Source organism: Palaemon carinicauda, chromosome 36, assembly GCF_036898095.1.
Source record: "Palaemon carinicauda isolate YSFRI2023 chromosome 36, ASM3689809v2, whole genome shotgun sequence".
In the NCBI taxonomy this organism is placed as follows: domain Eukaryota; kingdom Metazoa; phylum Arthropoda; class Malacostraca; order Decapoda; family Palaemonidae; genus Palaemon; species Palaemon carinicauda.
The window spans coordinates 7,632,308-7,648,944 of record NC_090760.1 but is presented as its reverse complement, the minus strand read 5'-3'; the positions used below and the strand labels follow the sequence as shown (position 1 = coordinate 7,648,944).

At 33.5% G+C, this 16,637-nt stretch overlaps 1 protein-coding gene across 1 annotated transcript; it reads right to left on the bottom strand.

The window, feature by feature from the left end:
* Positions 1–8,597: 8,597 nt before the first annotated feature.
* Positions 8,598–10,532, bottom strand: LOC137628364 (uncharacterized). The gene is made up of 2 exons (XM_068359516.1): positions 10,305–10,532; positions 8,598–9,925 (listed from the first exon to the last, which is right to left on the bottom strand). The coding sequence occupies exon 2, from the start codon at positions 9,634–9,636 to the stop codon at positions 8,713–8,715; it is 924 nt and encodes a 307-aa protein (XP_068215617.1). The 5' UTR covers positions 9,637–9,925; positions 10,305–10,532; the 3' UTR covers positions 8,598–8,712.
* Positions 10,533–16,637: the final 6,105 nt, after the last annotated feature.

Below are 16,637 nucleotides of genomic sequence, written 5' to 3'. Positions count from 1 at the left end.
AAGTATTCTTTGTAGTCTTCTATTTTATCCTCTCATTCCTATTTTCTTTAATTTTTAGTGTAATTATCCTATTATTTCATCTATATTTACTTCCTACACTGACCTTTGTTCAGCTACATTCCACCTTCTCTCAGAACATCTTCATCTTGGGGCCCAGTCGAGTCGGTAGCTGTGTGCTCTTCTTGAAAAAAAGAAGAAACAAGAGAACTTTACATAAGGCTGATTACCATACATTATAATTGATAATTGCAAGTTGTGGCGAGGTTGTTTTACATCGTGATAAGGGATGCTGGCTACTGGAGCTAGTTGTTACGCGCAGTTAACCAGATACTTAATGCGATCCCATTCAAGCGCCGGGTATTTAGTGCCATTCTCATTCAAAACGGTACAGCTGTAGTTTGGCTTCTCGAATTTGCATGGGATGATTACAATGCTTCTTGGATCTTTTTTCTTTTTTTTTTTTTTTTTTTACAGACAGGGAGGATGATGATTGGCTTGTTGTTCGGGTGTGAACATTGTATAATTTTCATTGCTAAGCATTTTTTTTTCTAGGAAATGTTAAGGTTATTGGTACTATTGTTTGTTATGTTTATTGTGCGATTTTTACATATGATTAAACTTATTCGGATATTTTTTTTTTTTTTTTTTTTTTTTTTTTTTTAAGAAATGTTAAGGTTATTTGGATTATTGTTCGTTATGTTTCTTATGCGATTTATATTTACAATTAAACTTATTTTGATAATTTTTCGGTATGTTTTTTTTGCGATTTTTGTTTACATATAATTAAACTATTTGGATAATTCTACGTTGTTTCTTGTGCGATTTTTGTATATATTAAACTTATTTGGATAATTCTTTCCCGTTTTTTTTTTTTTTTTGGCGATTATTTCTATACATATGATTAAAACTATTTGGACCATTCTTCTTTATGTCTCTTGTGCGATATTTGTATATATTAAAACTTTTATTAATCAAATTCTGTAGTATGCTGGGTATGAACAACCGCATTTGTGTTTATAAATATACATTTTATAAATAAACCTAAGCTTAACACGAACTCCAGTAGGTAGTAGGTTGGCCAGGGCACTAGCCACCCGTTGAGATACTTCCACTAGAGAGTTATGGTGGTCTTTTGACTGGCCAGATAGTACTACAATGCATCCGTCGCTTTGGTTACGGTTCATTTTCCCTTTGCCTATACACTCACACACCGAATAGTCTGGCCTATTCTTTACATATTCTCCTCTGGCCTCATACACCTGACAACACTGAGATTACCAAACAATTCTACTTACTGCACTGTAATTGTTCAGTGGCCACTTTCCTCATTGTAAGGGTAGAAGAGACTCTTTAGCTATGGTAAGCAGCTCTTCTAGGAGAAGGACACTCCAAAATCAAACCATTGTTCTCTAATCTTGGGTAGTGCCATAGCCTCTGTACCATGGTCTTCCACTGTCTTGGGTAAGAGTTCTCTTGCTTGAGGGTACAATCGGGCACACTACTCTATCTAATTTTCTCTTCCTCTTGTTTTGTTAAAGTTTTTATAGTTTATATAGGAAATATATATATTGGTGTTGTTACTGCTCTTAAAATGTTTCATTTTTCCTCGTTTCCTTTCCTCACTGGGCTAATTTCCCTGTTGGGGGCCCTGGGCTTATTGCATCCTGCTTTTCCAACTAGGGGAGTAGCTTAGCAAGTAATAATAATAATAATAATAATAATAATAATAATAATGATGTTGTTATTGCCTGGTGATTGCCTGACTTGGGTTCGAGTCCCGCTCAAACTCGTTAGTTCCTTTGGCCGCTGCAACCTCATCATCCTTGTGAGCTAAGAATTTGGGTATTTGGGGGAGCCTATAGGTCTACCAGCGGAGTCATCAGCAGCCATTGCCTGGCCCTCCTTGGTATTAGCTTTGGTGGAGAGGGGCTTGGGCGCTGATCATATGTAATATGGTCAGTCTCTAGGGCATTGTCCTGCTTGATAGGGTAATGTCACCGTTCCTTTGCTTCTGCCATTCATGACCTCCGTTTAAAGCCTATAAAGATCCCCCCCCCTTCATTCTTTCCTTGGTTGCCATTCATTGGGATTCTGCATCATTGCCGCTCCCACCGGACTCCCAAGAAAATAATAATAATAATAATAATAATAATAATAATAATAATAGTCAGACATATCCAAGGAGCTTATGTGCTCATGAATTCCTGTGTGTTTGTTTGTTTGTGTATTAATATGTATATTGTATGAGCAGACGTATACTGTACAGCATGTGTGTGTGCATTTTAGCTACGGAAGGAAAATAAAACCTCTTTTTGAGTTTACTATCTTCGTCTTATTGGGGACATCATGTCACTTTTCCTTCAATAGCCATAACACATATGTATATGTATATATATATATATATATATATATATATATATTTATGTATGATTCATATAACTTATTTTTTCCTCTTTCTGTCAATTGAACAACATATTTTATTCTCTGGATGTTGATGAATAAAATAATGATAATAATAATAATAATAATAATAATAATAATTGTATGCCTTTTCCATCTCCCGAATAGATTAAGGTGGTTATGTTCATTTGCAATCATAATTAAAATGAGTAAATATTAATAAGTTTGCTGGAGTATGCATTCAAAAAAAAAAAAAAAAAAAAAAGTCGTTTCCAAGTGGAAAGTGGAAGAATCAAAAAAGAAAAAAGTCAAAAAACTTTCTTGACTAAACTGATTCAAGGAGAACAACACTTGCCAAAAAAAGGAAGAGAGAGAGAGAGAGAGAGAGAGAGAGAGAGAGAGACGTCTTCGGAAGTTCGGAGTTTGAATTATTGTTAGCTGAGTGTGGGATATACAGTGTATATATATATATATATATATTACACTGTATATATACATATATATATATTATATATATATATATATATATATTATATATATATATACATATATATATATATATATATATATATTCTTATTTCTCTTTCTCTTGTTATTCTGAAATTTTTATAGTCTATATATGAAAGATTTATTTTAATGTTGTTATTTTTAAACATATCTTATAGTTTATTTCCTTATTTCCTTTCCTCACTGGGCTATTTTCCCTGTTGGAGCCCTTGGTGTCATAGCATGCTGCTTTTCCAACAAGGGTTGTACCTTAGCAAGTAATAAATAATAGTAATAATGATAATATACGCCATAAATGTGATCCAATTTGCTAACTATTGTTCCCAGCAAGTTTTTTTTTGGATGACATTGCAAGCCGCAAGGTCTATAGACCTTGGCAATCCCTATACCCATCTTCTCCCTAGCTGCGACCCACTACGGTCGACTATACTCGATTTTTTTTAATGAGACGCATTTGCACTGACTCACAGTGGTGCCCTTTTAGCTCGGAAAAGTTTCCTGCTCAGTTTCCTGCTCTCTGATTGGTTAGAATGATCTTGTCCAACCAATCAGCGATCAGGAAACTTTACCGAGCTAAAAGGGCACCCCTGCGAGTCGGTGCAAATCTGCCTCGCTAAAAAGCATGACTCTAGGTGTCTTGCTGACGATTCAGTATCTGCTCTTTAAGCTCGGAAAAGTTTCCTGCTCTCTGATTGGTTAGAATGATCTTGTCCAACCAATCAGCGACCAGGAGACTTTTCCGAGCTAAAGGGGCACCCGTGCTAGTCGGTGCAAATCTGCCTCGCTAAAAAGTATGACTATATGAGTCTTGCTCATGATTCAGTATCAACATCAACATTCCTCATTCCTCCATAAAAACTTGCTAATTGGAAGTGAATTATTAACAATTGGAGTAACTATATGAAGTATTTTTAGAATTGATATTACTTATATAAAGGATTTTATTTACCTGTGTCAGCACCAGCCTTGCCAACTTGCCAGCTGGGTTAGTTTAAAAATCCCTAAAAATCATGATAGAAAATCCTCAAAATAACACAAAAATCCCCATTTCCACAAATGTTTTTAAATCATGTAGGCTTTGCTAATATAAAAATTACTCACAATAATTCATGTAATTACAAGTAAACTAATTGCAACAATATGAAGGTTAACACATCTTTGTTTCTTCTTCATAGAAATTAGTACAGAATAACCCCCATCAGACATGCAAAATCCCCAAATCTAGGTATAAATTCCCATATATGGCAACACTGGTCAGCACCAATCGTTATTTTCACCAAGTTGACATGATTTCCTGAAGAAACTTTTTTTTTTTTTTTTTTTTTTTTTTTTTTGTTCAGACCATTATCGGAAGAAATATTTCTGGGTCTATATCTGTATGGTACTTCAGTGGCGAATTTCTATTATTTTTTCTCTTAATTGGTTATGTTCTTACGCCAGTGCGTCCTACTCGTTTTGTGGAATTGATCCAATGCCTGTCTTGTATTCCATTCACGTTGAGGCTGTGGATCAGTTCATTAATCTTGAAGGTTATTTTATACTTCTATACAACATAGCTTTTATGTCTCTCTGACTTACCTCTCTACTGGTGCGTATTTTACCACGTGATGTGTTTTTGTTTTTGTTGTTTTGTTTCCTATGTTTATTTGTTGCGTTCACCAGTGATTATATTTCTCTTAATTCTGTTTTTCTTTTATTCACTAATATGTATTCTATTTCGTGGAAGAATTCTCAGTTATTTAATGGCCTTTTTTTCAATGTATGTGTACATTTTGGGTAATTTACATATATAATAGAGAGAGAGAGAGAGAGAGAGAGAGAGAGAGAGAGAGAGAGATTGTTATGGCTAAAATAAAAAACAGAACAAGGGAGAGTGTGTGTGTAATATTGTTTGGCTAAAAACGAAATAACGAGAGAGAGAGAGAGAGAGAGAGAGAGAGAGAGAGAGAGAGAGATTGTTATGGCTAAAAACAAAACAGAACAAGGGAGAGAGAATTAATATTGTTGTTTGACTAAAAACGAAATAACGAGAGAGAGAGAGAGAGAGAGAGAGAGAGAGAGAGAGAGAGAGAAAGCTTGTTATGGCTAAAAACAAAACAGAAGGTACGTTCCTAGTAGTATTTCTCTTCACAGAAGAAATGATACTTCACCAAAGCAACGATTAATTAATGGTTTAATCATCTCTCTCTCTCTCTCTCTCTCTCTCTCTCTCTCTCTCTCTCATAAGGATTATATGATTGTAACAAAAATAGCAATAAAAAGTTTGTATTAATGTTATTGTTATAACTCTCTCTCTCTCTCTCTCTCTCTCTCTCTCTCTCTCTCTCTCTCTCATAAGAATAATATAATTGTAACAAAAATAGCAATAAAAAGTTTGTATTAATGTTATTGTTATTGTTATAAAATAAAAGCTCTCTCTCTCTCTCTCTCTCTCTCTCTCTCTCTCTCTCGCATAAGGATGATATAATTGTAACAAAAATAGCAATAAGCTCTTTGTACAAGTAATTTCCAAAAAAGAAAAATATTCTAAAATGCGTCATTTAAAAAAATAAATTATTCAAAATTTGACAATTTTGGGGGAAATAATCATTATTATAGAATGATGATGACATTCTTTCGTCATTTCGTACATAAAATATGATTAATATAATATAATGAAATAAGTCAGATCATGAATTTAAACTCAATTGATTAATGGCAGAAATAAAATATAATTTTATTAAAAGTGAATAAATGATAACAATTAAAAATGTAAAAATGTTTAATTATTTTAGAGACTAAACCATATGAATATTGAAAAGATAAAAACATTACATTTTTATGATAACGATTAAAAATGTAAAAATTTTCAATTTTAGAGACTAAACCATTACATTTTTATGATAACGATTAAAAATGTAAAAATGTTTAATTTTAGAGACTAAACCATATGAATAATGAAAATATAAGAACATTACATTTTTATGATAACGATTAAAAATGAAAAACTGTTAAATCTTAGAGTCTAAACCATATGAATAATGAAAAGATAAAAACATTTAATTTTTATTCCATTAATTAAGGAATTAACTTTATGAAACATAATTAATTTTTTACTAGTAATTAATTGTTGGTAATTCGTCTCATAAGATATTTATAGAATATTATATTTTGTATGTTTTACCTATTGTGATTATTATGTATTTTTTAAGAATTGAGAAAATTTACAGTTTTTGAAGTTTTTTTGATTTGTTAATAAGAAAAAATTGTCTCTTACGGAATTGGATGAATGTTAAAATGTAATTTTTATCTAGTCATTTTACTTAAACTTTGATTTTTATTTTTTTTATATATATGAGACAATTAAGGAATTAATTTTCAATCTTTATTCATATATTTTTTAGAATCGTGAAAATTTACCGTTTTTGGAGTGTTTTTGATATGTAAATCAAAGAAAACAAACAGCGTTGTCTTTTACGGACTTCAATGTATTAGTAGATTATTTTTCATTTTACTTAAACTTGGATTTTATCTTTTTTCATATATGAGACAAGTATCAAGTTATAATTTTTTTTTTTATCTTTTTATTCTTTTTTATAATTTCTAACCCATACTTCTCACTGTAGTTTTTGAAACTTTCATATACTGTAGAAATCATTCCATATTTATAGCGTGATTTCTATAGATCAACTTCGATGATTACCAGAAATTTTTCACTTCTTTGGAAGATAATCTAAAATCATTCATTTAATTCATTCTTACACAAACGCAAATACATGTGCAAATATTTATATATAGTTAGAGTTTTCTTGCTTGAGGGTACACTCGGGCACACTATTCGATCTAATTTCTCTTCCTTTCGTTTTGTTACAGTTTTTATAGTTTATATAGGAAATATTTATTTTTAATGTTACTGTTCTTAAATATTTTATTTTTCCTTGTTTCCTTTCCTCACTGGGCTATTTTCCCTAATTTCTCTTCCTTTCGTTTTGTTAAAGTTTTTATAGTTTATATAGGAAATATTTATTTCTAATGTTGTTACTGTTCTTAAATATTTTATTTTTCCTTGTTTCCTTTCCTCACTGGGCTATTTTCCCTAATTTCTCTTCCTTTTGTTTTGTTAAAGTTTTTATAGTTTATATAGGAAATATTTGTTTTTAATGTTACTGTTTCTAAATATTTTATTTTTCCTTGTTTCCTTTCCTCACTGGGCTATTTTCCCTGTTGGGGACCCTGGGTTTATAGCATCTTGCTTCTCCAACTAGGGTTGTAGCTTAGCTAATGATAATAATAATAATAATAATAATAATAATAATTTCTCTCCCTTTTGTTTTGCTAAAGTTTTTATAGTTTATATAGGAAATATTTATTTTTAATGTTGTTACTGCTCTTAAATATTTTATTTTCCTTGTTTCCTTTCCTCACTGGGCTATTTTCCCTGTTGGGGCCTGTGGGTTTATAGCATCTTGCTTTTCCAACTAGGGTTGTAGCTTGGCTAATAATAATAATAATAATAATAATAATGTCATACATACACTAAAAATTACGTTACAAGACCAATCGTGAACATTTGTTTATATATATTTATATAAATGCTATCTTTTAATGGGTGATTGAAACTAAGTATATTTCAATAACTTTTAATATATAAATCCACATATCTATCATTATATGATATATTCAAATATAAAAAAAAGACAATATAACAATATATATTTGCCATTATGGCATACATTTTGAAAGACTGACGTCTAGAGAAATTTACAACCGAAATCTCTTACAGAATCAGCTTCAAACCTTTACACCTTTTAAAGTGTAAGAAATTATTGCGTCATGACTATGTATATAGTGTCGTATACATTATGTACAGTTTATTTATGGGTGATTTGATACTTTAGGGGTTTGTGAAGATAAGGTATATGGCAGGGGAGAAAAAAAGGTAGTTAACCAAAAATCACTACGAATATTTAGGAGTAATCCAAAAAGAAAAAAAAATTAGTTTTCTTCAAATAATTTTCACTCACTCTGGAAGATGATTTCAATATCTTTATCATTTAAAAATTATTTAATTTCGCTATTAGATTTACCATTGACAACCTTTTTATTTCGCTAGATTTGCCATTTAAAATCTATTTCTTTTGCTATTTAATTCGTCATTTAAAACTATTTTATTTGGCTGTTAGATTTGCCACTTGAAAACTATTTTATTTCGCTAGATTTGCCACTTGAAAACTATTTTATTTCGCTAGGTTTGCCATTTAAATTCTATTTATTTTGCTATAAGATTGGCCATTGAAAAACTATTTTATTTCGGTATTAAATTTACCATTGGAAAACTATTTTATTTCGCTAGATTTGCCATTTAAAATCTATTTATTTTTGCCATAAGATTTGCCATTGAAAAACTATTTTATTTCGATATGAGATTTACCATTGGAAAACTATTTTATTTCGCTAGATTTGCCATTTAAAATCTATTTATTTTGCTATAAGATTGGCCATTGAAAAACTATTTTATTTCGGTATCAGTTTTACTATTGGAACACTATTTTATTTCGCCAGATTTGCCATTGAAAACCAGTTTCTTTCGCTATTAGATTTGCCATTGATAAATTATTTTATTTCGGTATTAGATATACAATTGGAAAACTATTTCATTTCGCTATTTTTGCCATTGAAAACCTACTCATTTCGCTATTAAATTTGCCATTGATAAACTATTTTATTTCGGTATTAGATATACAATTGATAAACTATTTTATTTCGGTATTGGATATACAATTGGAAAACTATTTCATTTCGCTATTTTTGCCATTGAAAACCTATTTATTTCGCTATTAAATTTGCCATTGAAAAACTATTTTCCCGCTCACTGTACTTTGCGATTGATTCCGTCGCCTTTCCCAAACTTTTGGCACTCAGTGCCAGGATATCGACACTAGCCGCGGTATTCTGTCGAATTTCATTTTTGTTATGATCGACTTGCCTGGGCGGAGAACTCTTCCTTCTCGTGACCTCAGGAGTCCTCCTCGAGCTCTTCCTGTCCACCGTCAGGTCAAGGGCTTTTTCCTCCGCCACTTCGGCTGTGTCACCGGCCATGACAAATATCACTTCTTTTTCCGAGGTCCCATTTTTATCCAAGTCGACAGTCACGTCGGGGGAGCTCGGCGCCTCGGGGAGTACCGGAATGCTATTTTGTAACTGGAAGAGCTGTAGGTCACAGCTCAAGCTCCTGTGGAGGTGGGCGAGGGTGGGATACGGCGCCAGTCTCTCCCGAAGGTCCAAACTTCTGTAGGGGGATGCAGACATTGTAGGTGGAGAGGGGACGTGGAGTTGTGACTGCAGAGCATTGTCGTGGGAGTGTTGGGCTTTATGCACGGCCAGAGTCCTGGCCTGGCAGAAGCCCTTGCTGCACACTTCACACTTGAAGGGCTTCTCCTTGCTGTGGATGTACTTGTGGTCCCTCAGGTGGTCCTGCCTCCTGAAGGCCTTCCCGCAGACGTCGCAAGGGAAGGGCCTCTCGTCGGTGTGGGTCCTCTCGTGGATCAACAGGTTGTAGCTCTTGGTGAACTCCCTTTGGCAATATTTACAGATGTATCTCTTCTTGGGGCGGCTCAGTCTGCCTGTTGGCGTGAGCAAGAGGCGACTGAGAGATACATTGCTTGCACCGATGCCACTGAGACTCGTCCTCCATGGCAAATGACCGAGAGTGCCATAACTCCTCAGAAATTCCATCACCCTCGGGTCCATTCCCACGGGAGGCGAGGAAGAAGAAGAAGATGAAGAAGACGACGACGGAGAAGAAGATGCTGGGGAGCTCGTCCTCGAGATGGCCGATGCAGACGAAGGAAAAAAACGGGAGAGACTGAAGGATATGGTGGGCGGTTGGCACTCGAGACATCAAACTGGCGAAGTGGTCTTTCTGTGCAGTGTTGGAGGATTGGTGAGCTGGTGGGGATGCACTCGTGGGTCCCAGGGGGGATAGGGAGGGGGAGGTGGAGGGGGGGGCACCAGGTCATCACTCGCTGTCCCAGAACATCTGCGGCGGGAAGATTCAATTTCATTAATCCGAGAAATAATTGAGTTTGTTTAGTCTGGTTTGCTTTTTCTCTACTTTAAAAACAAACATAATCATCTGGTGTCTTAAGGTCCACAGTAAATAAGAACTTCAATATAAAGGTGTCATTGAATAAAAACTTCAATATAAAGGTGTCATTGAATAAAAACCCCAATATAAAGGTGTCATTAAATAAAAAAAAGATTGAAAATTAGAAATGAATAAGACACTGGTAAAGAATGAGAGCAATAGAAACTGTTCGAAATATTGCTGAAGTATTTTCTCATCGTAATTTATTTCTAAGAAAAACGAAAAGCCAAAGAATTTTCAGTTAAATTTTTTTTTTTTTATTATGACTCACCTGTTGATTTGCTTCCGCTATCAGACGAACTATTATCCTTGGTCTCCGTTGGCAGTGGCGTCCCCATGGTACGTTTCTTCACTGGTATGATAACGGATAACAAAACTTCACTCCACTATCAAAATAACTTTTTTTTTTTCCAAAGTCCAAAGAACCATAAGTCTCACTAGCTGCGTCCGGACACCGAGACATCCACCGAATGACTGAGTTCCAAACGGCAGTTCCACTCGGATTATGATGTAAAGAAATAAAAAAAAAAAATTTTTTTTTTTTTTTTTTTTTAGGAGAAATAGTTGTTGGAGCTTCTTCCGAAGTCTTGTGAACTGTCTAGTGTGTGTATGTGTTTCTCGTGGGGAAGCGAGAGATGAACTACCCCACTACTGCAACGTTCTTCCCATAGTGTGCCCTCAGTAAATCTTGGGGCAGAGAGAGAGAGAGAGAGAGAGAGAGAGAGAGAGGAGAGACCTGTCGCCGCTGTGAGCTGCTCGTGACCCTCTCTCTCTCTCTCTCTCTCTCTCTCTCTCTCACGGGCACACCTTACGTGTCGTATGTTGAAATTTATTTATTTCCTTGCATGGGAATATTTTCACACGTGTGTTTGTGATTGTGTGGTGCGCCAGTGTTTTTATGTTCTTCATTGTTTATCCTTGCTTCGTTGAAATCTTTGTTTCTTTCGCTTTATTTATTTCATTTATTAAATCCCTATGGTTCCTTAACTAATAATTATATAAGTAGTCATATTTATCTTCATTATTCGTAAGATGTAAAATATATAAACAAAGCGTTTATTGACTGAAATACAACTAAGAAAGGTAAGTCATATGTTATTTCTCTAAACGTTTAAACTAATTCGCTCTACCTGAGAGCAAATGGAGCCTCCGCGGATGGACTAAAACGTCTTCAAAACATCCAAAATCCTTGTAACGCTCTCTCTCTCTCTCTCTCTCTCTCTCTCTCTCTCTCTCTCTCTCGGCGGATGGACTAAAACGTCTTCAAAACATCCAAAATCCTTGTAACGCTCTCTCTCTCTCTCTCTCTCTCTCTCTCTCTCTCACAGCCTTGCTACGTTATCACCCACACCAACACCAGCACTTTACAGAGAGCCAGCCATACCTGGAGAGTGGTGTGCGTGTGTGGCACGTGACGTCACTTAGCCTGCGCGCGCTGATTGGCTCATCCTGCCCTCGGGGTCAACCTTCCTTTTTCACGGCCCCAGAAGTGCCCTCAATAAGCCGTGTGTACATTATGCTCTCTTCGCAATTGCTCTTTTTGAGAAGCTGTGTGATAAAAGGCCGCTTCGGTGTTCGTTCTCGGGGACTTTTGTGAAATATGTTTGTTGATGTGTATACACACTCGTACCCAAATCATACCCAAATATATTTATATCCAGTATGTGTGTGTGCTATATATATATATATATAAATATATATATATATATATATATATAAATATATATATATATATATATATATATATATATATATATATATATATATATATATATATATATATGTATGTATGTATATATAGATACATATATATTTATATTTATATATAAAATATACATATATACCGTGTGTATGTATATTATATATATGTATATATATATATATATATATATATATATATATATATATGTATATATATAAGCAAACAATATAAATATATATATATATATATATATATATATATATATATATATATAAACAAACATATATATATATATATATATATAAACAATTATTTACTGGAATAGTATAATATAATAATAATAATAATGTTTATTGGACAAAAACATATTTACATACAAAATATTTACAAAAAAAGACTCGGTCCAAGCCCATGTGGAGCAGAGCTCTTCGGGCAATAATACAAATAAAATATCATCAATTAAAAAAAAATTATAAAAAGTAAAAATTTGATATAGATAAACTAAATGTACACATACATATACACAAGTATATACATATGCATACATATACACATACATATACACACATGTACATATATATATACATATACACATACACATATAAGTGAGATTTTTAGCCTAAAAAAATTGGAAATGTATATTCATATAATAAAGAAGGGCGGAATAATAAACAGTGCAAATTTTGAATTTAAACATTGATATGGTAGAAATGCTAGAATTGCAAATGTATACAAGCAATAAACAATATAAGAATTAAGAACATTATAGTGTGCATTAATGGTTAGGTCATGAAGAAATGTCTACTAATAAAACTTAGTACACAGATAATAACAGATTAGTATATGATTTTTTAAAGGATCGAATGCTAAGCAATGTCTTAAGATAAGCAGGCAGAGTATTCCATTGTTTAACTCCCTGATAAAGATAAAACTGTTCACATTTCTTTACACGTACGAAGGGAATCATCATATATACAATTCATTTAAATTAATTTTAATTGAACAATCCACTCGATAATTCCACGAACATTGATTACAGCTAAACAATAGTCGCCGTAGCAGTGGAGGCGATGACTTTTCTGTAGAATCCAGTGGGATATTATACTCCGGGCGGGCGCCTGACATAAGATAGCTCTTTGTTAAAGTAACGGGCAGGTAGTTGTGGGGTCGGGTGGTCTGCCCCCCTCTTCCCTGCCTCTCCTACACGCGCTCCCGGCCACCTCTTCCTCCCCCTTTAAGATTTGCATTGATGTTCGTTAAGGTTTTTTCCTTTTTTTTTGAGGGAAAATAGAAAATAAATAGAGATCATAATTACTGGTTTCTTATCTTCAGATCATGTTTGGGTTGATAATGAGAGAGAGAGAGAGAGAGAGAGAGAGAGAGAGAGAGAGAGAGAGAGATTTATATGTTAAAATATTGTACCATGTAACATTGTACATATTATAGCAGAGAGAGAGAGAGAGAGAGAGAGAGAGAGAGAGAGAGAGATATTTACATGTTTAAATAATATAGTAAAACATTGTCCATATTATGAGACCGAGAGAGATTTAAAATTATGAATATTTTATTGCATCAGTTTTTAGAGAACAAAGACTCAGAAATCTGGTCTCAACAAAAGAAAAGAAAAAAATCATTTGCTACCTTCTTCTTCTTCTTCTTCTTCTTCTTCTTCTTCTTGAATTTCACGTTCAGTTAATTGATGCTTTTGTTTACGTTAAGTAGGTTTTTATTAAGGTCAGTCTACTGAACTGGCAGTAAGTGGCCCAAGGTAATCTGCTCTGAAGTTTCATTGCTATTGGTATGACGGTATTTCTGTTTTTCTGTTTTTTTTTTTTTTTTTTTTTTTTCATTTCAAAGGTCACTTAAAACATTTAGATGATTGTAAAAAGTTCGATTTTTTTTTCATTCTGTTTCTGTTTCATTTTAAAGGTCACTTAAAACATTTAGATGATTGTAAAAAGTTCCTATTATTTTTTTTTTTTTTACTTTTTATAGTATTACAAACAGACTTTTCTCATTATTTTCTTCTATTTGACCTTTTCAATAATTATATTTATTTTCTTTTTTTTTAATCGGTGACTTTTATTCATGATTATAAATCAAATTTGAATATAAAATTATTTCTTTTTATTATTATTATTATTATTATTATTATTATTATTATTATTATTATTATTAGTATTATTATTATTACTACTACTTACTTAGCTACAACCCTAGTTGGAAAAGCAGGATACTATAAGCCCACGGGCCCCAACAGGGAAAATAGCCCAGTGCGGAGAAGAAATAAGAAAAAAATAAAATATTTTAAGAGTAACAACATTAAAATAAATATTCCCTATATAAACTATAAAAACTTTAACAAAACAAGAGGAAGAGAAATTAGATAGAATTCAAGTAAGAGAACTCTAACCCAAGACAGTGGAAGACCATGGTACAGAGGCTATGGCACTACCCAAGACTAGAGAACAATTGTTTGATTTTCGAGTGTTCTTTGAATTAACTTTTGTAATTTTCATTATGATAAATGATTTCAACAAATATAAAAATAGTATTCTTTTGAAGTGGGTGAGTGACCAATAATTCTATTTTCTGAATTAAATTCATTTATGATTTCTGGAATAAATTTGCAAGGGATTATCAGTAGTAATCAATTTTATATAGCATTTAATTTTTTTTTCGAAATTATTTATATAGAATTATATTTCAGAAAAATGTTTGCTTTGTATTTTTATGAAGAGTATTTATTTGTATAGAATTATATTTCAGAAAAATGTTTGCTTTGTATTAATTTTTATGAAGAGTATTTATTTATATAGAATTATATTTCAGAAATTTTTTGCTTTTTATGAATTTTTATGAAGAGTATTTATTTATATAGAATTATATTTCAGAAAAATTTTTGCTTTTTATGAATTTTTATGAAGAGTATTTATTTATATAGAACTATATTTCAGAAAAATTTTTGCTTCTTATTAATTTTTATGAAGAGTATTTATTTATATAGAATTATATTTCAGAAAAATTTTTGCTTTTTATTAATTTTTATGAAGAGTATTTATTTATATAGAATTATATTTCAGAAAAAATTTTTTGCTTTGTATTAATTTTTATGGAGAGTATTTTCAGGGAAATTGTAATTTCTTACTAGTATTTACCTGAAGTTTTATTTCCTGGAAAATATTTGCTTGGGATATTTTCCTTAAAGCATTTACAATGGACTCACGTTTTTCAAAAAAGTAGTAGCCTTGTTAGATATATTTTATAAATTTATTGATGTGTGGGATTATATATATATATATGTTGACGGAATTAATATACCGTATCTTAGAAGAGAGTAAATTTAGATTCGAAAGTGTAACTTAATGTTCAATAGAAGTTCAATAGCAGTTAGTAAGTAAACCATGAAATAAGGATACAATTCCTAGTATGTATGTGCTTGCGTGTCTTCAATTGCCATGCATCTTCAAACATTTTATTTGTGTGTGTGTGTGTGTGTGTGTGTGTGTGTGTAACGCATGTCCTCGATAGCGGCTTCTCTTAAGTTCTCTCCGTTTATCGTTTTCCTTGAACTAAAAAAAAAAAAAACGTTTAAATGAATGGTCTCACAGCATCATCCTTGGTTCTTGCATCATCCCCAATCCCCCCTCTCTTATCCAGGATCTCAAAACAGCAGCAGTTCCTCATCGAACAATTTCCGTTTAGGTACACAAGAGGAGATAACAGAAAAAGAAAAAAAAAAAGATTATGCTAAGCACCTCATTGTGACATCCTTCTTTCCCAGGCCTGGAGTGATCTTGAAAGAGGCTCCCTGAAGACAGCCACGAGAGACGATCCATCCAAAAGGTCTGAATGCCCTTGGGAAGCAGTGCCATCGCCGTCCATCCGTGCCAGGCGGGATGGCACGTTATTGCCCCAGCTAACCTTTTACAAGACGTGGTAGTGCAACCTTTTAACCTGAGATATTTCCGCTTGGATCTCTGCAGGTCGCTGTGAGCCGTCGCGTTCCATTCACGAACTCATCCATTAATTGCTACGCCCGTGTTCAAGCCCCCGCGCGGGTGTGGGCGTGGGAATTAAAAAAGAGGTGCTGGGCAGGGTGATGCTTCGAGTGTGAACGTAGCCACGAGACGATACCAAGGAGTTGATGTTGGCTGGCACTAAAGGAGATTCACATGGGGGGAGAGACAGAGAAGTAGTTAGATAGTTATCTCTCTCTCTCTCTCTCTCTCTCTCTCTCTCTCTCTCTCTCTCTGTGTGTGTGTGTGTAGTCGACTAGTCAGCTATCTCATTTTTTCTACTTTGTAAGTAAAAAAAATTTAAAGACTTACAGTCTCTCTCTCTCTCTCTCTCTCTCTCTCTCTCTCTCTCTCTCTCTCTCTCTCTCTCTCTCTCTCTCTCTCTCTCCCAAGAATAAGCTAAACAAGATCATAAAAACTCTCTAAACGTTTAAACTAATTCGCTCTACCCAAGAGCAAATGGAGCCTCCGCGGATGGACTAAAACGTCTTCAAGACATCCAAAATCCTCGTAACGCCCTCTCTCTCTCTCTCTCTCCCCTCTCTCTCTCTCTCTCTCTCTCTCTCTCTCTCTCTCTCTCTCTCTCTCTCTCTCCCCAAGTCATTCTTCTCCTTTGTGGCAAAAAAGATAAAGAGAGAGCCCCCTTGGTTCAGTGGCTAGACAAAGCAAGATTGACTACGATGGATATCTCGATTATCCAATCAGGGCTCCGGTTCCCATGAACTCCTCTTAGGCCAGTGTTTTACTGGAAGGGGTTTTCTCCCGCCGTTGTATATTGTTATTTTTTACTTATGAATATTCAAGTGACTTTCGTAACGTCTTGTTATTCTTGTAAACACGCCTTGCGATCGGTTAATTACTCTGGCGCGCATGCGCTCCGTGC